At 38.5% G+C, this 26,371-nt stretch overlaps 1 protein-coding gene across 14 annotated transcripts in view; it reads right to left on the reverse strand.

Moving 5' to 3' along the window:
- ULK4 (unc-51 like kinase 4) overlaps positions 1 to 26,371 on the reverse strand; it is a 651,508-nt gene that overhangs the window by 384,196 nt on the left and 240,941 nt on the right. For all 14 annotated transcript variants that reach the window (XM_078151680.1, XM_020987361.2, XM_078151694.1 and 11 more), the window contains 2 exons: positions 23,942 to 23,993; positions 23,700 to 23,844 (listed from right to left, as the gene is read on the reverse strand). In XM_078151680.1, the coding sequence (XP_078007806.1) occupies positions 23,700 to 23,844; positions 23,942 to 23,993 (197 nt within the window). The remainder of the gene's footprint in view (positions 1 to 23,699; positions 23,845 to 23,941; positions 23,994 to 26,371) is intronic.

Raw genomic sequence — 26,371 nt, forward strand, 5'->3', positions numbered from 1 at the left:
TGGAATCCCACAAACAAGCTGTACTAGAACTGAACTATTTTCATATACAGAAATGTTACCCATAACAGTCTGCAAATAACACCAAAACAAAAATTAAGAACAAAGTTTTTAAATTCATATCACTATATTCAACACACAATCTCCAAACTATATTAAATGAAAATCTCTAAATAGAGCCTACTACTGCGCTATAAGAAATGATGAACAGGGGGGCAGCTAGGTGGCACAGTGGATAGCGTACTGGCCCTGAAGTCACAAGTACCTGAGTTCAAATCCAGCCTCAGATCAAACACTTGACACTTACTAGCTATGTGACCCTGGGCAAGTCACTTAACCCCAATTGCCTAAAAATTAAAAAAAAAAAAAAGAAATGATAAACAGGCTGACTTCAGAAAAACCTGGAAAGACGTAGATGGTCTGATGAGTGAAGTGAGCAGAACCAAGAGAACACTGTACACAATAACAGCCACATTGTGCGATGACTAATATTGATAAACTCAACCATTTCCAGCAATACAAGGATCTAAGACATCTCCAAAGGCCTCATGATGGAAAATGCTATCCACATCCAAAGAAAGAACTATGGACTTTGAATGCAGATAGAAGCATACTATTTGCTATTTTTTTTCTTCTTTTGAGTTTTGTTTCCTCTTTCTGGTGGTTCCTCCTATTGGTTCTAATTCTTCCTTACAACATCACTAATGTGAAAATATGTTTAATAGGAATGTATATGTAGAGCCTATATCAGATTGTGCACTATCTTAGGGAGGGAAGCGGGGAGGGAAGCGGGGAGGGAGGGGGAGAAAAATTTTAAACTCAAAAGCTTATGGAAGTGATTGCTGATAAATCAAAATAAATATAAATTATTTAAAAAAAGAAAAAAATAGAGCTGTTAGCAGGAGAAATTAAACCCATGTGAGAAAAGAACAAGGTACTTGTAATGTCTATCACCTGGTCTGCTACAGCCACGTCCTGCTGAAATTTCAGTGAGTTCATGAAAGATGAGCTCACATTGCAATGCTCTTACTCAATTACAAAATGCAGTCCCTTTATCCACCTGCACAGCAGCTCCCAGAATCTTCACTATAAAGAATAATGGCAGGATACAGCCTGTCCTCTCTGAACTCTGTCCAAAAAGCACAGCAATGAACTAACAACAACAGCAAGCACTCACACGGGATGTTAGAGTTTGAAAAACGTCACACCTGACAACAATGTCATGCACTAGACAGGGCCAATTCTGTTCTGTCCATTTTATAGATGAGAAAACTGAGGCTCAGACAAGTTAGTCCACTATCACAGTTGCAATTCAATTCAACAAGTATTTATTAAATGCTTACTGTATGCCAGGACTGCGCTGCGGTGCTAAGGATACAAAGAGAAATGTGAAATAGTCCCCAAAGTCAAGATTATAGACACACTGGGCAAAACAACATGTGCCCAGATAAATGAATACAAAAGAAATATAAAATTAGTTGGAGGGGCTAGAAACTGAGGGAATCAGGAGAGGTTTCTTGAATGAAGTGGCCCTTGTGCGATCTGAAAAGGATCTAAGGGTTCCAAGAGGTACGGATGAAGAGAGGGAGCATTCCAAGTATACAGGAGAGCCTAAGCAAGGCTGGGCAACAACCTGGACATAGAGGGTGGATGACCAAGACAGAAGATTCCAAAGCTACAAACCTAGGAACTAGAAGAATGTAATTACTCTCTAAAGAAGCACTAGACTCAGGAGAAGGAATGGATTTAGGGAGGTAAGATGATAATTAGTTGTGGATATGATTTGCTGAATTTGAGATAGGATATCTAGGTAGAAATATCCATCAAACAATTGGAAATACAAGCTTGGGGCTCAGGAAATAGATGAGTAGACATATAGATTTGAGTGTCATGTGAACGCAAATGATAATTAAAGACATTAAACCTAAGGAGATCACAGAGGGAGGAAGGGAAAGGATGGGGAAAGAGAGAAGGAGGGAGAGAGAGAGAAGAAGAAGTAGGAGGAGGAAGAGAAGGAGGAGGAGGAAAGAAAGACAGAAAAAGGAAAGAAAGAAGGAAAGAAAGAAAGAGAGAGAGAAAGAAAGAAAGAAACAAACAAACAAACAAACGAACGAACAAACAAAGAAACAAAGAAAGAAAGAAAAGATGAGGATGATGAAGGACTGAGCCATGTGATACACACAGGATGTGAGACATGGATGTAAAAGAGACTAAAGATGATTGGTCAAAAAAGGCAGGAGGATGGAGCAGCTAGGTGGCACAATGGATAGAGCACTGACCTTGGAGTTAGGAGGGCATGAGTTCAAATCTGTTCTCAGACCTGACACTTACTTGCTGTGTGCCCCTGGGCAAGTCACTTAACCCCAATTGCCAAAAAACAAACAAACAAACAAACAAAAAGGCAGGAAAAAAATCAAGAAAGCATGGTGTCATAAAAGTTCAAAGACAGGAGAATGTCTGGATTAGTAGTGTCAGATGTTGCAGAGAAAGCAACAGGACAGGGTTTGAAAGTATATAACATGGAATCAATAGAATTCAAAAGAAATGTGCTAAGTAAGGGCAAGCCTCTGCTTCTCAGAGCCCTCAACTACCTGGAAAACTACTTCCTAGCATGGATCCTTTCCTGAGGGTTCCAGAAAGCCAAGAAATTTCTTCTTGCACTGTCTCTGGATTCTCTCAGAGCACCCAATGGAGTACTCAGCACACAGAACCCTGCAACAGATAATAACTGATTGAGGCCATCTATTTGAGACCCCATAAGAGTACTGAGTGTAGTTTTGAACTTAAAAAATGGCCAAAAAAAAGAGAACAATTATAATGTCTAAAGAAGAGGACTAGAAGGGAGATGACTAATTACCAATTCAAGATTATTGCAAGGAATCATATAATTTAAGAGCTGTAAGAGACACTTCGAGATCATCCAGTCAAGTCTCTTTATATTACAGGTGAGGAAACTGAGGCCCAGAGAGTCAAACGACACCTAATCCTAAAATATGGTCTCACATTGCAAGCATGAGAACATCAACAACACAACAACTTTGACCAGATCCTTTTAAAAAAGCCAGACTAATTAACAAGTATTACAACACCAAAGGACAGGAAAGTCAACAAGAATCAGGAAAGGGCACTCACAAAGGCAGAAAGTACAACATACTTTACAGTTAAAAAATACTGACTTTGAAATCAAAGGATCTTGGTTCAAATCCTGGGTCTGCCACTTCTTAATCTGTGGCAGTCTAAGGAAGATCATTTTAACTCCCTGAGACTCCATTTCCCCACTTGGCAAATGAAGAGGTTGAATTAGATGTTCTCTAAGGTCCCTTTCAGCGCTAAATCTATCACTCTATGATCATCATAAGTCTGTCAAACAAATACAAAAGAAATGAAACTAATTTAAAAGAGGAAAAAGAAGAAAGAATGACCTCAAAAAGGAGCCAGAAATACTAAAAAAAAACTCCTAAATTTGTAAATGTTATAAAAGAACTAAAAACATCACCAGCACTTAAAAAATAATAGAAGTAACCCTACAGAATAAAAAAAATCAAATGGAAATATACCAGCGTCACAAATCCACATCACAGCTAAATTACAGACAGATGAAACCAGAAAAACTAATGGACCTAGAAAACAGATCAAGGAAACCCAACCTTCAACAAGGGTAACATAAAGAAAGAAAAGGCCAATAATGTGAAAAACCTAGTCGAGCAAATTAAAGAATTTTTTTTAAACCACAAACAATGTCAGCATGGATGTAGGGCTGGAACATAGTAGCTTACTTATTATGTCAAAGCAATCCTCAAAGAAAGACCTCCGATGCACCTGTGACAGGTTCTTAAACTTTCAAAATGAAAATCAGAGTTTATAAACTTCAAAAATAAAAATAAAAATGTTCAGAATGACTTTGGAAGTGTTCCTCAGAGTTTGGAGATGAGATGGGCCTAGGAAAAAAATCTACACAATGCTAAGATAAAATGAGCTATCACTACAGGTATAACACCAGGACAAACTGATTTTTTTTTCCTTTGGAGGTGAAAGGAGAGTATTTCAAGATACAGTGGATCCAATATGAATTTCTCAACAAAACCCCACAACTATCAAGATCATTACATATTGTGAGAGGCATCTGAAAGCAGGTGAAAGACATAAACAAAAGTAGATTTGAATGTCAACAAAGTCCAAGATTAAGAATAAACAATAAATTAAAGCATATACGGTAAGAATTCAAAAGCACAAATTCAGAATTTCACAAAAGGTGTTCCATTGCTGAAACATATGATAAAAGTATGACTGCCGGTGGAAGAGGGCTACCCCAAAACTTATACTCTCAATCGTAGGACATTTAAAGTTCACTTAATTAATAGACTAATAGAAGAAAAGCTAAAATAAAAACAGTTGTGTTAAAATAGAGGAGAATGATACTGAATCCTCTGTAACATTAAATAAAAATTGGTTGCAGTTCCCTATAAAAAGATCACTAACGATCTAAAAAAACCCTCCACCCCCCACCTTCAAGAAGAAGGCACAAGAACCAACAGTTAGGAGCTGGCCTATCAGGCCAATGTAAATATAAAAAGGAGAAAGTGTGGCTATCATGGTATCAGATGAAATAGATTTAAAAAGCAAAAATAATTAAGAAATAATAACCATAATCAGTATATAATTGAAAGGGGTATATTAAATGATGAAAGCCTAACAAAACTGAACTCATGTTCACAAACAATACAGTAATATTTAAAAAACAAAACAGGAGAAATGCAAGAAGGGGATGCCTAATTAAAACTGTCACCCTAACATTCCTCTATCAGAGTATGGCAAAGTAAATAATTAATTAAAAAATTAAAAGAAAGACTGAACAAAACAATAATGACCTAGGTACAGGTAACTGGCATCTGTAAAGAACTTGACAGGAGGACAACACTTCACAAAAATTAAGCCTTCTTTTCAAAGTTACATGGTTTATTCTGGAAAATGATTTGGAACTATTTGGAGCTGTATATACCTTTTGATCAAGCAATAACACTACTCGGTTTGTATCCCAAGGAAATCAAAGACCAGGGAAAGGGCCTATTGGTACAAAGATATTTAAAGCAGCTCTTTGTCTGGTGGCCAAGAATCGGAAATTGAGGGGATGCCCATCAGTTGGGGAATGGCTGAACAATCTGTGGTATATGATTATAATAGAATACTATTGTGCTATAAGAAATGATGAAATGGTTTCAGAGATACCTGGGAAGATATATATGAATTAATGTGAAGTAAAATGAGCAGAACCAGGAGAATACTGTACACAATAACAACGATATTATAACAATGATCAACTGTGAAAAATTTAGCTACTCTCATCAATACAATGATCCAAGGCCATTCCAAAAGACTAAAGACAAAAAATGCTAACCACCTCCAGAGAAAGAACTAATGAAACAAGTATAGATTGAAACATACTGTTTTTCATTTTCTTTGTTTTTCTTGCTTTTTTTCAACATGGCTAATATAGAAAGATATTTTGCATAACTTCACATGTATGATGACTATAGATGGTCTTGATAATGTTTATTTTACAGAATTTGTTCAATGGTAGAGCAGTAAGTGTGGTCCTTTTTAAAATTTTTATTTTATTTTATTTTATTTATTTTTAGGCAATTGGGGTTAAGCAACTAGCCCAGGGTCACACAGGTAGTAAACATCAAGCGTTTGGTCTGAGGCCAGATTTGAACTCAGATCATCCTGACTTCAGGGAAGGTGCTCTATCCACTGCGCCACCTACCTGCCCCTACGTGTGGTCTTTCTTGACAGGTAATAGGAATCCACTGACTGAAAATGGTGTGAAGAACGGTTAAGAGGTAAGGAGAGACTAAAGGAGGAGAAATTAGTTAGGATGCTGCACTAGTAGTTCAGGCAGGTAGGTAGTGATGGAGAGCCTATATCATAGCAGTGCCAATGGTGGAGAGGAGGAGGTGAAATAGAATCAGCAGGATGAATGCTTGCAGCGTTGATAAAAACAGGGACAAATAAAAAAAGAGAGGGTTGGGGGAGCAGGGAGTACCAGGCTCTGTTTGGGACATTATATGAAACAAAACAGAATCGGAGCTACTTTCATTCAGTCCATAGCCTGGGTTCAGTTCCGAGTGCCACAGTTGAGAACGATGTTGACAAACTGAACAGTATTCAGAAGGAACAGCCAATATGGCAGAGAGCTCTGAGTCTGTCTTGCATTACTGTCAATTGAAGGGACTAGGGGAAGAGAAGACTCGGAGGAATATAAAAATTGTGATAGTTACATTTGAACATTTGACTGTCCTTTGCAAGAAATATTAGATATATTCGGTTTGTCCTAGGGGCACAGAACCAGATACTGTGGATAAAAGTTAAAGAAAAGACAAGTTTAGGTTTGATCTCAGGAAAACCTTCCTTATGATAAGAGCGATTCAAAAGTTTACCTGGCCACTTCAGGAGCTGAAGAGTTCCCCTTTACCAGAAGTCTTCAAGCAGACGATGACCAATTATTGGGTATGTTACAGTAGGGACTACTTTTGGTTATGGAATAGAAAAGGTATCCCCCGAGGTCTGTTACAGCTCTAAAGTTTGGACATTCTATAAAATAAATATAGTATAAAGATGAAATTTTGGATCTGAATCTCGAGGGTATGGACCAGAAATATTTATTAGGGAATTCTCTAAATAAATAATACATTTGAAGTTATGGGAATGAATAAAAATGTTAAGGGAAAATGTAAAAAGAAAAAGAGAAGAGAGCCCAGAAAAAACTTTTGAAAACACTTACCTCAGAGGGTAAGGGCATGGGCTAGGTAAAGAGGAAGAGAAGGAACAATATGGGAGGGAGTAGGAAGGAGTGTCACTGGAGCCACTTGTCAGTATCCAAGGACAGAACAATAGAATCAAATGCTGCAGAAGTCAAGGATGAGGCCTCAAAAAGCCATGGGGTTTACAGTGATGAGATCATTGGTGGCCTCTAGGGGAGCAGTTCTAGGAGAGCAGTAGCAGTGGAAATAGGATGCCAAGACTGCAGACCATTATTCAAGAAGTCTGATGATGAAGGGGAGAAGAGTGCGATGGCACGCAGCTCCATGGGATATAAGGATATAATAAAAGTGTCTTTACAGGATTGAGGAGACTCGGATACATTTCTAGGCAAACGGGAAGAAGACAGTTGAAAGGGAATAATTGTGGATGCACAAGAGGTGAGTCATGACTACTGAGAAAAAGATCTGAGGGAGCAGGAAACTGAAGGCAAGGAGACAAAGGACACAACTAGCTTTGGGTGAATTTTTGGATGAGTTAGCAATGGCAAGAAGTGAAGTTACATCATCCTCTAATACTGAAGATTAGGAGGAAAGACGTTTTGAGGGACATAGGTGTGAAGTGAGCAAGCTTTATCCTTAAAAGAGTGGTAGAGAAGGTCATTTACTATGAGTTTGCGGACAAAAGTGGGGAAAATGTTAGGGACTGGAGGAAGGAGGAAAAGTGTGGAAGTCACAATTGGGAATATAATATAAACCAAAGAGATTTTGATAAATATGTGCATTAATACTATAATCTAAAATATGATAAAAACAAATGAACTACTATGCCAGAGTAAAGATTCAGATAAAGTTAAAGCATAAAGCAGTAGTGAATAAATTAGACTTGGCTACAATATCTCCTCTAGAACAGCGGACCAGGAGCAAGAGGAGAGAAAAATGGAAAGTGGAGGTTGCTCAGATTGAGAATTAATAGTATGAGAGATGGGGTCTCACAAGGGGAGGGACAGCAAGAGTATAGCTAAAATGATGGTGAGGAGACCAGAATGAGAAGAACAGGTTGGGAGGAGGAGTTTATTAAGTGGGAGTCCAAATAAGGGTGAAGAATAAGCAACAAGGGAGGAGAAGAAAGATTTAAGGCTGTGGTCAGAGAGCAGGATTTTGGAGGTGGCATACTACTGAGAAATGGTGGGGTCAAAGGCAGGCCCAGGAGTGTCCACAGTCATAGTAGGGTTAGAGATAAGAAAAATTCGGCACGGTGACCAACAATATAAATGAAAAGAACTGCCAGAGATGACAAAGCTTTGGGAAGGAGACTAAAGCTCATAATGGCACAGTTTATATTTTCTTCAGGGATGCTCAACTAAAGGCAAGAAATGCAAAGGGGAACAAATGATTTAGGCCATCAACAACTGGCTAAGAAGCTGCAGTCTGGGAAAGACATGAGGATTTATGAAGCAATGCCTTAATGCCTGGCTCATTGCCATGGGCCAGGTGAAGCTAAGGGACACTGCAAAGAGTCTATATGCCCGGTGCCTTGCAAATACAATCTATACTGAAAAGAATGGAGTAGGGAATAATCTGCCTTTACATATCTATCAAGCTAGGGAACACAGAAACATCTACAATGAAGGAAGAATAGTGGCTGAGACACGCAGAAGTTCATAGGAAATAAAGTCTGAGATAGAAGCCACTAGCAAAATCCATGGCCTCACATGTCTAAACACAAATGCCCAAAGGATGGCTTGTTAGCAAGGCGAAACGAAAGCCTAAATGCAAAAAAGCAAATTTAGTTTCCTAGGTATTACTAAGACTTAGGATAAAACACGAAACTCAAATATGATTCTAGATGGCTATACTTTCCTTGAAAGAAAAAGGGTAGGCTAAAATGTGGAAGCACTGTATATTAAGAAGGAAAAGTGATGTGAGAAAATAGTGGGGGTGCAGCATTTGGGTGATGGTCAGCGGAGGCAGAAACAGAAGTAATCTTGTCACCAGCGTATACCACATACCACCCGAACAAAATTAAGAATTTAGGAATCAAATCACACACCTGCCACTAGGGTATAATAAGTAATGGGGAACCTCAATGATCCAAGCATCTGCATTAGCTTTCTCCATGATGGAAGCAGAATAGCTGGTAATTTCTTTATGTGCCTTAAAGGTAATTTCCTACTTTAAAAGGTAAAAGAACCAACAAGGGACAATTCTGCTATGGATCTGATTCTCATTAATAAGGAAAAACTAGGGATAAGAATGATAGGAACCTTGGAGGGAAGTGACACCCTCCCCACCCCCCGGCCCTGAGTCTGTGATAGAAAAGGGCAGGAAAGCCAGGCCTCATCTGACATGCATTGTAGGTTCGTAAAGAACACAGAATCAAAAGGAATTTTGCAAGTCAAAATTACAGAGGATGCAACTGACTAAGATTCTACAAGGGAAGTGAGTGGGGAGGGGAAGGGGGGAAGAGGGAAGAGGGAAATGTTCAAAAATGAAATTCTGAAGACCTAAAGAGAAACAATTTTGATGAGGAGGAAAAACAGGCCCTTTAGGCTTGAGATCAAGAAAAAAAAGTCCTTAGAATTACAACTTATGGTGAATGGAATATGCTGCCTTGGAAGATGTTGAATTCAGCCTAAAGTGAGAGTCTTTAAGCAAAGTCTGGATGTAACAGAAATTCCTTTTCAGGGATAGGTCAGAATAGATGACTGCTGAAGTTTCTTCTCAATCAAAAATGCCGTGACTCTATGAAGACTAGAGCCCAGGAGAATGAGAAGAAGAGGAAGGCTATGAACCAAATCAAGAAGCCACTGGGTAAGATGGTGTGAGAGTCTACATCAATACGTGGGAGCAAAAGGAATCAGGACTCATAGCTTGAAAATGCAAAGTAAAGAAGAGATTCTGTTCATAACAGAAAAACAATTAAATGTGTGCATATCAGTTTAATCTGGGAGAAACAAGGTTTATTCAAAGGAAATGAGAAAGTCATTATAGGAAAAAATAAAAGAGGATGTGTATAAAGGGAGACATCTTGCCCTTTGCAAAGAAGACGATGCAGTAAAGATAGGAGATACATTTACTGCAACACCAACTCATGTCCCTGAGGATATTTTAAAAACCCCTACAGATAGCTAAATTACATGCAAGAGTAAGAGGGCCAGAATTCAAACAAGTATTTAAAACAACAAAAGATGCTTCTGGACTTTCCCTATTAAATGTGAAACATACTTAAAAGTGACAATTATCAATATTAAAATATTGGTTTAAGAACCATGAAAAAATGATCAATCGAAAAGAATGAAGATTCTCAAAACAGATTCAAACTACTATAAAAACTTAATATATAATCATAGGATCATAGATTTGCAGCTAGACAGATCTTAAAGGTCATCAATTTCAACCCCACCATATTACAGAAGAGGAAACTAAGGCTAAGAGAGGTTAAGTGATTTGCCTGGGGTGACTTGACTAGTAAATGCCTGAGATGAGGTTTTCCCAAATCCAAGTTCAGCACTTTATTCACTGCCATCTGGTTGCCTGATGAACCATAAGGAGCTTAAAAATGGAGGAAAATACTATTTAATATATTTTATGGTTAAAACTATATATCAAAATGGAGGAGAATTTATTGAGATACAAGGGTACTATATAAATTCTAGCTATTATTATAATAGCCTACAAAAATTCCAGATGGCTAAAAGATTTGCAAACAGAATAGAATATTTATTCCATCTATGAACAGGAGATAAATTTTTGAGTACTGAAGAAATGAAAGATATAATCTAAAATAAGATGGGCATGTATAAATATGCATAAAAATTTTAAGTCTCTATATCAAGATGTTATTAAAATATAGAGAGTGAAATAAAAGGCTGTCAAAAACACAGGACAAATATAACTGATAAAAGCTTCCTTTCCAAATATACAAAGACTGATGCAAAAGTATGTGATCAATGACCAAATTCCACTTACTAAGTGATCAAAGACATTGAAAAACAATTTACGTTAGAAGAAATAAATTCAGTAAAGTCTTTACATGCAAAAATTCGGTCCCATCAGCAATTAAAGACATGCAAACTAGAACAAATTTAAGGCAATGCACTGTGGAATAATCTGTGTATACTAGTACCATTATATTCTTATTAAACCAGTGAAAATAAATTAAAATTCTAACATTCAGTGTTGGCAGGGTTCTGGGTCAACAAGTACATTTATACTTTGCTGGTGGCAATAAAAATTGGTTCAATATTTCTGGAAAGCAATTTGACCACATGTAACAAGAGCTATAAGAACTGTTCCTACCCTTTGGCTCAGTGATTCCACTTTGGGGATTTTACCCCAAGGAAATAATTCAAAAGAAAGTAATTTGCAGAAAGATGTTCATAGCAACTCTATCTATAATAGCAAAAATCTAGAAATAGCCTAAATGCTCAACAACTTGGGAATGACTAAGGAAACTGCAGCATGATAACGTAATGGAACTATATTTCTATTAAAAATAACAAGTATGTGGAATAAGCCCATACAAAGAAAAACATATATGCATCCATAATATATATACTTACATATATATACTTGTATATATATTTATATATGTACTTTTATATACATATAAATGATAACAGATAGGTGCAAATTACAGCTATGTCAATTAACACTACGTGCATCAACAGCTTTCAGAAATGAACGTGGAATGATAAATAGGACTTAATGCTCATTAGGATGTTCTTTTTAAAAATAACATTGAACTCCATAATTGTATGATAAATGACTAATACCCTGCCCCTCCACCTGTGGAAATCACAATTTCTTTCTGATGTTTCATCTCTTGCGATTCTTGTCAATGCCTTTCCATCAACTGTCCACAGAGACCTCCCCAACACCCGAGAATCCTTCCTCTGCTTCTATTTCTGTTTCTGGGGTGACAGGGCGGCCCTTTGGGCTGTCGGTCAGTATCCTTCACACACCTTCTTTGGAAGGAAGCTCGGCAGTCTTCTAATTCTACAAATATCCAAAAAGGTATCCTTTCTCTCCCTCTCTCCCTCTCTCTCTCTCTCTCTCTCTCTCTCCCTGTCTCTCTCTCCCTGTCTCTCTCTCTCTCTCTCTCTCTCTCTCTCTCTCTCTCTCTCTCTCTCTCTCTCTCCTCTCTCTCTCTCCCTGTCTCTCTCTCTCCCTCTCTCTCTCTCTCTCTCTCTCTCTCTCTCTCTCTCTCTTTTTAAGGCAATTGGGGTTAAGTGACTTACCCAGGGTTACACAGCTAGTTAGTATCAAGCGTCTGGTCTGAAGCTGCATTTGAATTCAGGTCCTCCTGGTTTCAGGGCCAGTGCTCTATGCACTGTGCCACCTAGCTGTCCCTAGCTATCCTTTCTATAGTAGCTTTTGCTTAAAGACTTCTAATTAGTGGGCACTGCTCCATTCTGAGGCCACCCAGTCCACGTTGGGAACTCTTATAAGGTTTTTCCTTTCATTAAGTCTAAATCTGCCCCCTCTGCAATTTTTACTCACTATTCTAAGTTCTCTGGTGACAAGCAAAACAAGTCTCAACATTTTTTTCACATGACAATCATTCAGATATTTTAAGACCGCCATTATGTCCCTCCTGAGTCTCTCTAGGTAGCTGAGTGCCTGGCCTGCAGTCAGAAAGACTCATCTTCCCAAGTTTAAATCTGCTCTTAGATACTAGCTGAGTGATCCTGGGCAAGTCACTTAACCCTGCTTGCCTCAGTTTCCTTGTCTATAAAATGAGCTGGAGAAGGAAATGGCAAATCACTCCAGTATTTCTGCCAAGAAAACCCCAAATGGGGTCACGAAGAGGTCATGGGGTCATGACTGAATGACTTAACAAGGAGTCTTCTCTTCTCCAGAGGTCCTTCACCATCCTCCTCTGGATGCTCTCTGGCTTTTTAATGTGAACCTTCCCAAAAATGTGTCACAAAGATCTGAACACAATATTACAGATGTGGGCTGCCCAGGGCAGAGGATGCTGCAACCATCACCTCCTTCATGATGCCTTTTAAAACACTTCTCTTACATAAGCTATTGCAATCCATTCAAGATTACACAACTCCAGCAGAAATGCTCACAGAGATTACCTGGTCCAGCGAATAAATGTAGAAAACACTGATAAAGCACTTACTATGTGCTAGGCAAGATGAGGAAATGAGGCCAGAGAAGCTAAGTTACTTTTCCAAAGCTACAAAGGTAGCAAGAAAGCAGAGCCAGGATTTGGACCCAGTTATGTGACCCCAAATCCAGCATTCCTTCATCATGCCACACCGCTTCCCCTCTTATTCCAGTGACACCTATTTCTTATGATTTGAGTATACATTATTCACAGTAATGTAGCACAAATGGAAGAATACCAGTGGCTAAAAAGTAAGTTTTTGTGGCAGCAAGCATCTTGACTCCTTCAATTAAATCTAACATGTACTGAAAGCCTACTGACTGTATAGCATTGTGCTGGCTCCTTTGAATGCAAAGAGAAGAATGAAACAGTGCCTTCCCTCGAGGAACTTTCGGTCTATTGAGGGAAACAGGGCATCCAAAGACACCCGCCCTCTTCCTCGGATTCTGATCAGCACGTTTCAATCATGACAAAGTAGATAAGGCATAAAGCTGATTTCCTCTGCACATCCAAATGTTTACGACAGCCGCTCATCTTCCACAATGGGAGAGAAACGGCCCCAAATAAAATCAACTTGTCTTTTCATTCTGAAATAATGACCAGTTTGCCGTGTCTGCACCCATCAGGACAGGCTAAAGTTACTCCTCCATTCACACCTCCTGGCAAGGGCTCAGTGAGACGAGCTTCCCTGAATCACTGGGGTGTTTGCTAGTACTTCCTACAAAGAATTAAAGCCCCAAACGCACAGTTGTTGTCTCCTATTATTCCTGTGGTATCTGCAACCTTCTAAAAGTAATGGGAACTATAAATTCCAATTTCTAGAAGAAATACTTTCTCATCTGTAATGAATGTATTTCTCCCTCACAAACCAAAAAGCCTTAATAATTTACTGAGTCATTAAGGCCCTGGTGGCTTTACAGGTCACACTGAAGGCATAAAGAAAAAAGCAGTAATTATTTTTCCTAGGGAAAATATGCTGAATGCTGCACTGACATAGACAACAAATGGCCATGAGAATATTTATAACAGTAAAATCTTTCCAGTAAAAAATGCCACTCAATGTTAAAGAAAAAATATTAAAATCTAAAACCTCAGCAATTGGTTATATACCAAATGAAGACCCTGTGGCATAATGGAACTCTGGCTGAGCTGGGAGCGGAGGGCAGTATGTGTAGCAAGAGTGGAAAGACAGCAAGGGAACTGATGTCAAGAACAGTAAATGCCAAATGGAGGCTTTTCCGTTTGATCCAGGAGATCTTGGGGAACCACTGAAATTTACTGAATGGGGGGGGGAGGTTAATATGGTCAAACTGATGCTTTAGGAAAATCAATTTGGCAGCTATATGGAAGACACATTAGAATGGGAAGAGATTTGAGGCATAGAGACCAATTAAGGTCCACTCCAATAGTCCAAACACAGCTTTGCCTCTGCTTGCCACACTAATGATTCCCATCTCTATCTCTTTCCTGAACTCTAGTCACAAAACTCCAGCTACTTACTGAACACTTCCACTCAAATGATCTCCTGTTAACCGGCTCATCAACATGTTCCAAATGAACTTACTCTTACTCGAAACATGCTCCACCTCCTAATTTAATTCTTTACATAAATGGTTAGGTAGGTGGCACAGTGGACAGAGTATTAAACTTTGGAGTCATTAAGACCTGAGTGCAAATCTGGTCACAGACATTTACTAGCCACGTGATTCCGGTCAAGTCACTTAACATCTTTGTGACTGTTTCCTCTTTTGTAAAATGGGGATAATAACAGCACCCACATCACAGGGTTGTTGTGGGGATCAAATGAGATAATACATGTGAATATTAAAGGGTAATGAATTAGTAGCTATTGTTGTTATTATTTCACATGTTTGTAGTTCCAATAATTGGGGTTATCTTTGACTCTGTCTTCTATTCTCAGCACATCCCATTGATTCTTTCTAATTTATATATCTCTCCTATCAATGTCTTATTTCTATTCCCTAATTCAAGTTCTTAGCTATAAACTCTTAAAACAGATTCAAAATTGGTCTTCCTGCTTCCAGTGTCTTCCTGATCCAATATTTTCTGCAAACCGGAAAGCTAATTTTCCCAAATGAATCATTTTGATCAAGTCACTTTCTCATTTGGGGAGGCCATGCTCCCCTCTGCTTAGAGAATATGCTACAAATACAGGAAGCCCTATTCTAGGCCCTCTACAATTCCATCCCCTCACAATTCTCCAACCTGATCTTTGATGACTTAGAAGCACAAAGCCTCTTGCTCAAATTCAGCTGGCCAACTAATTATCCCTCTGTGTTTATATCCCTTCCCATTTGCCTGTACTTTGTTCCCTACCTGGAATATCTACAGTCCCCTCCTCCATCGATCCAAATCGTGCCCCCCATCCTCTAAGGCTCTAATCAAGTCATAACATGACCATGTTTCTTTGCATCTTTCTCACCAGCTGGTATATTCTGCACAGAGTAAACAGAGTTTGATGAGCTGGCAACCCCCCTACAGTGCCTAATACAGCACTGTGTAGACAAAAGTTGATGAATAAATGTTTGATTGACTGGTTTCAAGAACTCTGTATTTTGTAAACTGTAAAGTAACAGAAATAGGAGTGACTTCACTAGTCAACATCAATTTGGATCAAGCTAATTAAAAGAATTGGAACAGTAAGATTTTACGACATAAATGTGGTAGCTGAAATATGTTGCATTCCATTTTACTTAAGTGATGACAATGCACTGCTACTCAGGCATAATCACTGCATGCTATCCTTTATTCTTTTTAAAAATATGTTTTCCTCAATTTTTTCAATACCTTGGCTTTTTTTTTTTACAGGTTACTTCATAGTACCCTTCTGTTGTCACTAAGAAAAACTATTAGGCAAAACCAAATGACACAGCAAATAATCTATCAACATATGTTGGCATCCAGAGACCTTCCCACCCACCCACCAAAGAACCAGAAAGGGAAGAGAGTTGCATTGCCTGTCCTTTGGAATCTAGATTGGTCACTACATTGAATCTGAGATCAGCTGGCTGTTAGTGTCATTTGCATTTAAATGACTGTAGTCATCCTCTGATATTCTTTAGTCAATCAACAAGTGTTGATTAAGTCCCTATCATACTCTGGTCAACGTACTAGGTGCTTCTCAAGTCATGAGGGACCCATCTAGTTTGCTGGTCATGCTTGTACCTGACGATATTCTTTATGACACTTCTGCCAGAAAATTCTTCACTGACATTATGTTGCAGCCTACATCCATTATGCCCCACTCCATTCAATCTTTAAGGAGACAGTGTGTCATGACTCTCAATCATACAGCAGAATTTTGATGTTAAAAATATGCCTTTGTTTCAAGGAGAAGCTAGGATAGTTAAAAACACTGTGCTATTTTCCAAAGGTTATGGGTAATGTGGCCATCGGATGGAGGATTAGACAATTTCTCCAGTCCCCACAAAATCTCAAAACTCCTCAAAATAGGAATTCTATATAAGAGTAAAGCAATTGTAGCTAACTCTGCAGGCCAAGACACCAAGAAGACTGTTGTTCATCCTTCACACTCAAAGAGGACCAATGATGTCACAATGTTGGGGTCAAAGTACAGCGTGATCCACTGCAGTGCAGCGGTCCAATGCAAACCAGGCAGGCTCCACCACAAGTTGGGTGGAGTCCCTGTGAACACTTGAGATGGAAATGTCTCTCGATTTGTGCATCTCATGTTCGCTCTGTGCTACTGTGTTTCTGCTTTGCTTCTCTGACGCAGGCATGCCACACTGTGTGGTCTCCCGCGTCTCACAATCAATCCTAAAGCTCTTCATAAAGACCTCGAGTCTGTCCTTGTGCCGCTTCTTCTGCTCTATGGGACTGCCCGCCTTACACAAGTTCTCTGTAAAATAATCTTTTAGGTAAACTGGTGTTTGACATTTGGGCCACATGGCCAGACCACCAGAGTTACGCTCTCTGCAGTAAAGTCTGAATGCGCGGCTTCTCAGCTGAAGAGAGGTCTGGTACTTTATCTTGTCAGGTGATCCTCAAAATCTCCCTAAGATAATTCAAATGGAAGCGGTTCAATTTTCTGGCATGACACTGGTATACTCTCCAGGTTTCACAGTCATACAACAATGAGGTCAGCACAATGGCTTCGTAGACCTTCAGTTTGGGAGGTAGCCTAAGAACTCTTTCCTTCCACACTTTCTTTCAGAGCTTCCCAAACACTAAGATAGCTCTGGCAATGCATGCATCAACCTTATCATCTATGCGGACATACTCGGAAAGTATACTGCTAAGGTAAATGAACTTTCACAGGCTATATAGCAAGAGGAGATTATTCCCCAGGAGATCAAGGATGCTTCCATTGCCTGTCTCTATAAAGTAAAAGGCAAAAGGCTGTCCACTGACAGTCACAAGGGATTTCTCTCAGTCATTGCTGGCAAGATTCTTGCCAGAGTCCTCCTTAATAGGCTGATCCTTCATGTACCTGAAGGCCAGTATAGCTTCAGAAAGGGCTAAGGAATGGTCAACATGGTGTTTACTGAGAGACAACTCTAGGAGAAATGCCAGTGGCAGAACCGAGGTCTGTTCCCAACATCTGTCAACTGGACCAAGGCCTCTGATATTGTCAATCATGAGGGCTTATGGAAGAACATGGCAAAATTTGGCTGCCCAGACAAGTTCATCAGTATCGTATGCCAGTTTCATGATGGCATGCTTGGACGGTTCTGAATAAAGGATGATACTCTCGTGCTTTCCCAGGCATGAATGGAGTGAAGCAGGGGCGTGTGCTTGTTCCCAGGCTTTTTAGTGATGCTGTCACATGCTTTCAACGAGGGGGGAAATGGCATCAAGGTCAGCTCCCACACTGACAGTAAACTATTTAACTTGAAAAAGCTACAAGCCCAGACTGAAGTAGAGGGAGAGTTGATCCACAACCTTTAGATAGCAGATGATTGTACACTCAATGCAGCCTCTGAAATTGAGATGAAACAGAGTATGGATCAATTCTCTGCAACTCATGCCAATTTTGGCCTGACAACTGACACCAAGAAAACAGAGGTTCTCCAACAACCAGCACTGTACCATCCATATGTGAAACTAGTGGTTATGGCAAATGGAGAAATTTTGAATGTTGTGGATAAGTTCACTAAGAAGACTAAGAAGGTAACACCATGATGAAGTAACAGCAGAGAAGGCTATTTCGGAATGCTGAAGTTGTTCACTCAGCACCCCTTTCTTCACCAGACCTTAATATCTGGTAAGGCAGCACAATGGGGTCCACAGGTTTGTGCTCTAGGATCCACTCAGCAATTTCCTAGCTGTGGCAATCTCAATCAAAACACACTGTCCTTGGCCTCACTCTATCATTTTATGGCAACAGCCAACAGAGATCAACTCTGCTTCCCCCCTTGCAGCAAATGGGTAGGAAAAAGTAATGAAAAATATGTTTTCTGCCTAAAGTAGCAATGAGCTGCACCAGTACTCTGCCAGAGAACTCAGGGTCAGCATATGTGAGACTACACCAGGACAGTAGGAAAGGGAACTAGCAACCAGCTGAGGCCAGTGTTTCCCCCCCAAGAAATCACTTTGGGCAGGGAGTAAGGCCAATGAAAAGAGAATTTCCCAAACAGAGAGGAAGCTGAAACAACTTTGCAGCAGAGACTCTGCCATCAAAGAGAAAGGAGTTAGAAAGTGAGAAGTGTGGGAATATAAGGAAAAAGGAATGAAATTACCAAAGATCTCAGGAGGAAGAAAATTTAATTAAAAACTTAGAGCGCCAGCACAACTCCATTAAAATAGAAAAGAATATGGCCACCAAAACATCTAAACAAGTTCAAATATCTCTAAATAAGATAAAGGAAACCAAACCAATAAGTGAGGAAGCAGAGAAGTCTGTATAGTTGCAAGAGGGCACGGAAGCACCATAGGATGTTCCTGAAGAGTTCGCGAGAAAAGTAAGATTCTTGAAAGAAGTTAAAAAGAAACAAGAAGGATTTAAGGCCTGCACAGCAGAGATAATTACAGAATAGAAAAAACTGAATCCATAGTAGTACATCTCTCCCAAGAAGAAAAAGAAAGAACAATTCGTGACACAAACATACTGCAGTCAAGAATAACATGGAAGAACAGAAGCAAAAAGCAATGTTAAAAAGATAACATAAATCTCTAGCCAAGCAAAATATATTTGCGTTTTTAAAAATTTTTTCCAATTACATGCAAAAGCAAATTTTAACATTTTTTAAAATTTTGAATTCCGAATTCTCTCCCTCTTTTAAGCCCTTCCCTTCTCTCTTAAATGGCAATCAATTTGATATAGGTTATACATGTGCAATAAATACATACTAAAATATAATATTATATATTTCCATATTAGTCATGCTGTGAAAAAAAATTAGTTACAGACCCCCCAAAAAAAACATGAAAAAAATAAAGTGAAAAATTATACGCTTCAATCTGCATTTCAGACTAGATCAGTTCTTTCTCTGGAGGTGAATAGCATTTTTCATCATGAGTCCTTGGAATTGTCTTAGATCATTGTATTGCTGAGAAAAGCTCAGTCATTTACAGTTGATCATCATACATCGCTGGTACTGATGGCACTGTTTACAACGTTCTCCTGGTTCTGCTCACTTTACTTTGCATCAGTTTGTATAAGTTTTCCCAGATTTTTCTGAAAGTATCCTTCTTATTATTTCTTATGCTACAGTAATATTCCATTACAATCATATGCTCCAATTTGTTCAGTCTTTCCCCAATTGACGGGCATTCCCTTAATTTCCAATTCTTTGCTGCTACAAAAAGAGTTGATGTAAATATTTTTGTACTAATAAGTCCATTTTTTAAAATCTCTTTGGGATACACAGCTAGTAGTGGTATTGATGGGTCAAAGGGTATGTACAGTTTTATAGCTCTTTGGGCAGAGCTCCAAATTTCTCTCTAAAATGGTTGGATCAGATCACAATTCCACCAAGTGCATTAGTGTCCCAACTTTCCCATATCCTCTCCAACACTTATCATTTTCCTTTTCTGTCATATTAGCCAATCTGATAGGTGTGGGGGGGTACCTCAGAGTTGTTTTAATTTGCATTCCTCTAATCAATAGTGATTTAGAACATTTTTTTCATATGACTATAGACAGATTTGATTTCTTTGTGTGAAAATGGCCTTTTCCTATCCTTTTCACCATTTGTCACTAAGGAATGACTAAAGCAAAATACATCAATCTCAAGACAGGATGCATAGAAACAACTTTACGGTCATAGATGTTTCAGAGGAACATGATAAGAAAAAAAAAATAGCTGAACACTAAAATGCAAGAAATGATACAAGAAAACTGCCCAGAACTTCCAAATATAGAAAAGAAAACACCAATCAAAACAATTTAGAGATTTCGCTGAGATAGGGACAAGCCTACACTATGAATTTCAAGACACATAATGGTCAAAGGACAATTTGGATGACAACACAATCTGTAACTGACCAGAAGGAGCACCTTCAAATATAAAGGAAAGGAAATTTGAATAACACAAGACAATTCTACAACCACAAAAAAACATGAAAGGGAATGGAAATAACATATTTTGAAAAGCAAAAGAGCTCAACACAAAACCCAAGCTTACATACCTTGCAAACTTGAGCCTAATCATCAATGAAAAAAGACGAACAGTCAGTAAAAGGCAGGTATTTGAATTATTCCTACAATTGTCCAAAAGCAACACGGCCTCCTCTTCCCACTGTATTCAGTTTTAGGCAATACACGAGAGACTAACATTAAAACAGAGTCCAGATGTGATGGCTCCAAAATTACTGATGAAAAAACAGTAAAATCATCATAGATCTTTTCATGTTTTATCAATTTGTTGTTCTTCCAGACTCATCTGCCTTAAATGATTCTCTTGCCAAGCTTTCTACATACTGATTTTTCCCTTCACTTACTTCTTATTGTTTTACGAAGTAGTTCTACCATCTTTGTTCATAAGATTTCACAAATTTATATTCTAAACCAGCATTGCCCTTGGCTGCCAAATCTCTCCTCCAGGCAAACACATTAAAAGTTTGCTGGCTGTGGCTGTTTTTGTCTCCTGATTGTGATGACTTATTTGCAGTAGTAAAACTTCTTTGGGAAATGGTAATAGTCTAAGTCATTGTCTGTTCTCTTATTCATTTCCCATTCTTTGACATCAGCATTTTGTATAAATCATGCTGAAACTCTCGGTCACAACCATACATCATAACTTCTCATTTTATTTTTTCTTCTAATGCAGAATTGGTTTTGAACTTTCTTGTAACAATTTGGTGTTCTCACTACACACATCTCCTTGAGAAATAACTCACACAGTGGTGACAAGTCATTTTCTGACTCTTAAAATATAACCCATTTCATTTTTTGTGCTATGATTTGATTGCTTGATGGGTTCAATACCTCCTAACTTCCTTATGTTTAAAAAAAACTCTCAATATATATTATTTTGCCAATACTATTACTTGCCAATAAATAATTACATTTCCTTATAAAAACAGCTAAGGAAAACAATCTAACAATGATTGGCACATTTAACATTCTGCTCCAATAATTTTATATTTCTTAATAGGAAAGAAGAAATGATGCTTAAACATCAGTCACGGAGAAACAATACTGGTTCTTGTATTTGATGTCCCGTGGGTCCAATTATTATCTCTATGCAGATGATAGATATTTTTGTTCCTAGAAATATTTTTCCTCTCAGTAGTACATTAGCTGTGCTACATAAATTTTGATATGTTACTTATCACTTTTATTATTCTCTTCCACGTAATTATTTATCATTTCTTTGATTTGGTCTTAACTGAGCCATTATTTAGTGTATTGCTAGTTAATCTATATTTAGGTCTACATCTTTTGTTTATATCTTCATTATTGGGTACTATTTTTAATGTGTTACAGTCCAAAAGTCCTACCTATGACATATACCTTGAACAAGTCACTTATACTCTTAGTGCTCTGGGTAACTCTCTAAGACTCTAGAAACTGTAAGGACATTGTCAATCTTCATTGGTAAATTTTCCTTATCTGGGATTTGCCTCTGCCAATGGAATCACAGAACTAGTCCCTATCATTCTAGTTCTGTCTGTAAAAGAGGCACTAAGTGTAGGAGTAGACCATGGGGCTCAGTGTAAGAAAGGCCCAGGTTCAAGCACTGTCCCTGAAACATACATCCTAATAGTTTGAGCTGTCAATGCTGAATTTTCAGGGCAGTTTTCCTTGTGATGAAGTCTTTCCCATGCCCTCTTTGTTATTTGGTGTTCATTTATTGTTTTTTACCATTGAGCCAATGGAAGGGAACTCAATTTAGACACAACATCTCTCTCATGCATCTTGTCATGCTATTTTTTTATTTTAAAATTGATTTTTTTATCATCAAATATCCACCTTCTCTCTCTTTGACTTTTTCCCTGCTCCAACTGATAACAAAAGAAAAACAAAGCCCTTGCCACAAACTGGTAGAGTCACGAAAACAAATTTTCACATTAGTCACATATGTACATACTTGTATATGTGTAAATAGATAGACACATCTATGTATATGTTGCATTTACACATTCATGCTGCACTCTACCAATTCCTTTACTGACTCTTAAAGGAGGATTTGTGAGCCATGCTTCCCTTTGGTTGAAATATCCTTTTATCTTCTGATTTCATTGAAAATGAAAACATCAATCTGTATATGGCTTAATTCCTCTAATAGTAGGTCTGTTTTTAGGTCAGTAAAGAAGGATCTCTCACTTTCAGTCCAACAGCTAAATGTTTGTAGACAGCTTAGAAATTGTATGAAACTTAGTATCCTCTGTCTTGTCTTCCATCACTCTACCACTGTTACTACAGATGTGTACAGGGGCCATATAAGAGAGAGTTCCATTTTGCATTTTTATTTTATGAATTTTCATGGCCCTTCTGATGACAAGCCTCTCATTACTTAGCTAGGATGGTCCACTGAAAGTAGACTTGGTCTACTGCTGAGACTCTCACTTTTAACTTCTCCAGCATAATGGAGCCTTCAGAGCTTACACGTTGTTGGCACAACCTTCAAAAACCCAGGTGCACTTCCAGGTCATGTAGAGGCACCAGGGAATTTTGTGCTCCTTCAGTGCTTTCTTCTAAACCATAATGAGTCTCATTTTCAAAGGTATTTCAAGTAGCTAACCATAATCCTAGTGCAGCTATTATAGGGATTTTCATTCTCAAAATTCTTTACTGGGACTTCTAAAACCAATTACATCTAATAGGATATTCAGTCATCTGTTCATATGTAGACTGATCATACACAGACTTCCTCTATTTAGGACAATAAAGGTACAGAAAGAACTAGTATTGGAGCCCATAGAAAATCTGTCTGGTCCTTAATGACAACCCTTAGCTAGATAAGGTTGTGAATACATTTAGAGTTATTTTAACCCCCCACTGCTGTAACTCTTGAAAACAAGAGAGAGCTCAAAAACTACACCTTTTGGAAGAAAAGAGTCAAACCACAGAGAGCTTCCTTGTGGACCTGTGAAGAGCAAAGGTCAGTCACCATCTTAATTTTTAACACTACATTATAAAACATGGACACAAGAGTAATAGGTCAACGTGACCTTAAGTGGTCATAACACCATTTCTGGGCATCTTTCCTCACCTATGAAATGGAAAAGTAAGATTGGACATAGATTTCTGGTTACCTTCCAGCACTAATATACTGACATTCTGTTAGTGTTGTGGTTATTAGCCTTTTAGTTGCACTGTTTGATTTAGTCAAGAAGATATTTGAACAAGAATGTTTTGGCCATCTCCAGCAGAGCAAGGTGGCAGGACTTACTCAGGAAGCAGTACATCTTGAATCAGAGACAGAAGCTTGGTGTTGGAATTTAGGCTCTCCTCTTTCTCCTCCGCCACAACCTTGTGGCTGACAAGCAATGACGTGGTTTCTGACAACAACCGCAAACTGAAGAGTCTCCATTCCACTTGAAAGAAAATATATCAAAAATGTGACCACACTGACATCTAATAAATACAAAATGTGAGTTTCAGGAACATTTTGGTTGATGTGGCTCTACTTACCATTCTGACTTTGAACCAAAGTGACCAAGGGGGGGAGGATATAGTCCACCACCTGAAAGACAGCATTATAAAGACTGGCTCAGATCATTCCAGTGAAAAAATGAAACCCCCCCTAGACCATAATCTGTATTCACTCTACCACAGACACTTCAGGAAAAGTGTCGGCCCGTCAAACAAATACTCCTAGATTCAGATTCTATTTAGATTCCCACTAGCCCAATCAACTTAGTTTACTATGGGACAAGTCACTCAGGGCACAAATGACGGTGGAAATAAAAATAGTCATAGCAATAGCTAATATGTATTTAGCACAGTCCAGAAAGTTTACCACAAAGTTCACGTTATCTACTTTCATCCCCCAACAACTTCTGAGTTAGGTGTTATTTTCCCGATTTTATAAAACAACAACAACAACAGAGGCAGGAAGAGGTTAAGTGACTTGCTTGGGATCACATAAGCAAGCAAGTGCCCGAGGCAAGACTCAAACTCAGGTCTTCCTGACTCCAAGTAAGCACTCTATTATTCACCTGCATGATTTATACCAAGAACATTAGTTTTTTAATGCACATTCTGAGCCCTGAGATAAAATATTAAACAATGTAGGTTTATAGTTATGCTTCAGCTTACAAGGTGACTAATCGCCAGCCTGATCTGGGGGAAAGCACACAACCTACACGTGGCTGAGCACAGGAGGGAGAGAGAGAGAGAGAGAGAGAGAGAGAGAGAGAGAGAGAGAGAGAGAGAGAGAAGAGAGCTGGCTAGGACATCAGAAGACCTAGGTGTGAGCTCTATTTCCTCTGCTTAAGACTGGCATGACCTTGCACCTCTAGGCATTTCATTTTCTCCTCTATAAAGTGAAAGAATTGAACTACAAGGCCCGAAAGATTCCTTCCAGGCCTACCCCTGGGGTTCCAGTGTTTGAACAAGTGCCTCACAGAGCAAACCCTATTTGCTCTGAGACGGTTAATGAGGGTTATTTTACAAACAGAATTCCAGACAACTTAAAGGCACCCTACAGCCTTACTTTGTCATTCTCCCAAACCAGAGGATAATCAATTTTGATTGGGAATCTTCCCAGGAATAACTAAGAATTCCCCAAAATTCTAAATAACTATACACTTAGCCTCTGAATCAACGCCACAGTGAAGTTTTAAAGAATGTCATCTACCAAGATGAGCTATTTTTTGTGGCAATAAACCCATAGTTCTCATTTAAATCAATGTTAATCCTAAGGCATTGAGGAATTAAGATGACAGACCTGGAGAGGTTCAAACTGGACCCAGAAAGCACTTTAAATATCCGGGTAAGTGATGACCCAGACTCTGCTTGAAAAACTTCACCAAGGGGAAATCTACCACCTTTTTACAACCTTATAGATAACTCTATTACACTGAATATCATCTATCTTTTCAGAATTACTACAGATATTGTTCTTGGACTGGTTAACTTGGCAAGCTGAAGCACTGTGATAATAAGGACACTGTATGACAGGATACTATTGTGCCATAAGAAATTACAAGCAGGGTAGTTTCAGAAAAACCTGGGAAGATGTGTACGAACTGATGATACAAGTGAAGTAAGCAGAACCAGGGTAACAATCTACACAGTTACAAGCCATATTGTAAAGATGGTCTCTTGTGAAAGACTAACTCAGATCAATACAATGATCCACACAATTCCAAAAGAGTCATGATGTAAAATGCTATCCATATCCACACAGAGAACTGATAGTCTCACAGTGCACAATGAAGCATATTTTTCCCTTTTTTAATTTTCCTTGCTTTTTTTTTTCAGAATATGACTAATGTGGAAATATGTTTTGCATGACTTCATATGAATAATCAGTATCATATTTTTTTTGCCTTCTCAGTGAGTGGGAGAGGGGGCAGAGGGAGGGAGAGAACTAGCATCTGGAAATAAATATTAAATTAAATTTTATAAAAATGAGGACATTGTTATGAGTTCCTTCTCAGTAAAAAAAAGAAAAAGTCTAGTTTGTGTTTCAGTATTAATGATATCATCCCTAAATTCAACCAAATGTTTTACAAATAACTGCCATTATAAAAACCAAGAGGGCTTGAAATAACATGGACAGTAGAACATATTTGTTACAATTATCAGGAAAAGAACTCAGAATGACACACTGACCTACCTAAAGGTAGTTAGGGACGCATTTAGATGTGAAGAATGGTGTCTTACTAGCTGTGGGACCTTGAGCAAGTGACTGATCTAATCCTATTTCCTTATCTGTGAAATGGGGACAATAACATTACAGCTGTGAACCTTATCAGTTTACCATGAGGATTGAACAAGAAGAACAATTATGACGATTAACAGCCCTCAGATAATGTCATTTTAGAGTAAACAGAAGGAATGAGGAATGTTTATCCTAGATATCCTCGTAAAGACTTAGTGGAGAAAGAAGAGAAC

Source organism: Phascolarctos cinereus, unplaced genomic scaffold, assembly GCF_003287225.1.
Source record: "Phascolarctos cinereus isolate Bilbo 61053 unplaced genomic scaffold, phaCin_HiC Scaffold_1;HRSCAF=81, whole genome shotgun sequence".
NCBI lineage: Eukaryota > Metazoa > Chordata > Mammalia > Diprotodontia > Phascolarctidae > Phascolarctos > Phascolarctos cinereus.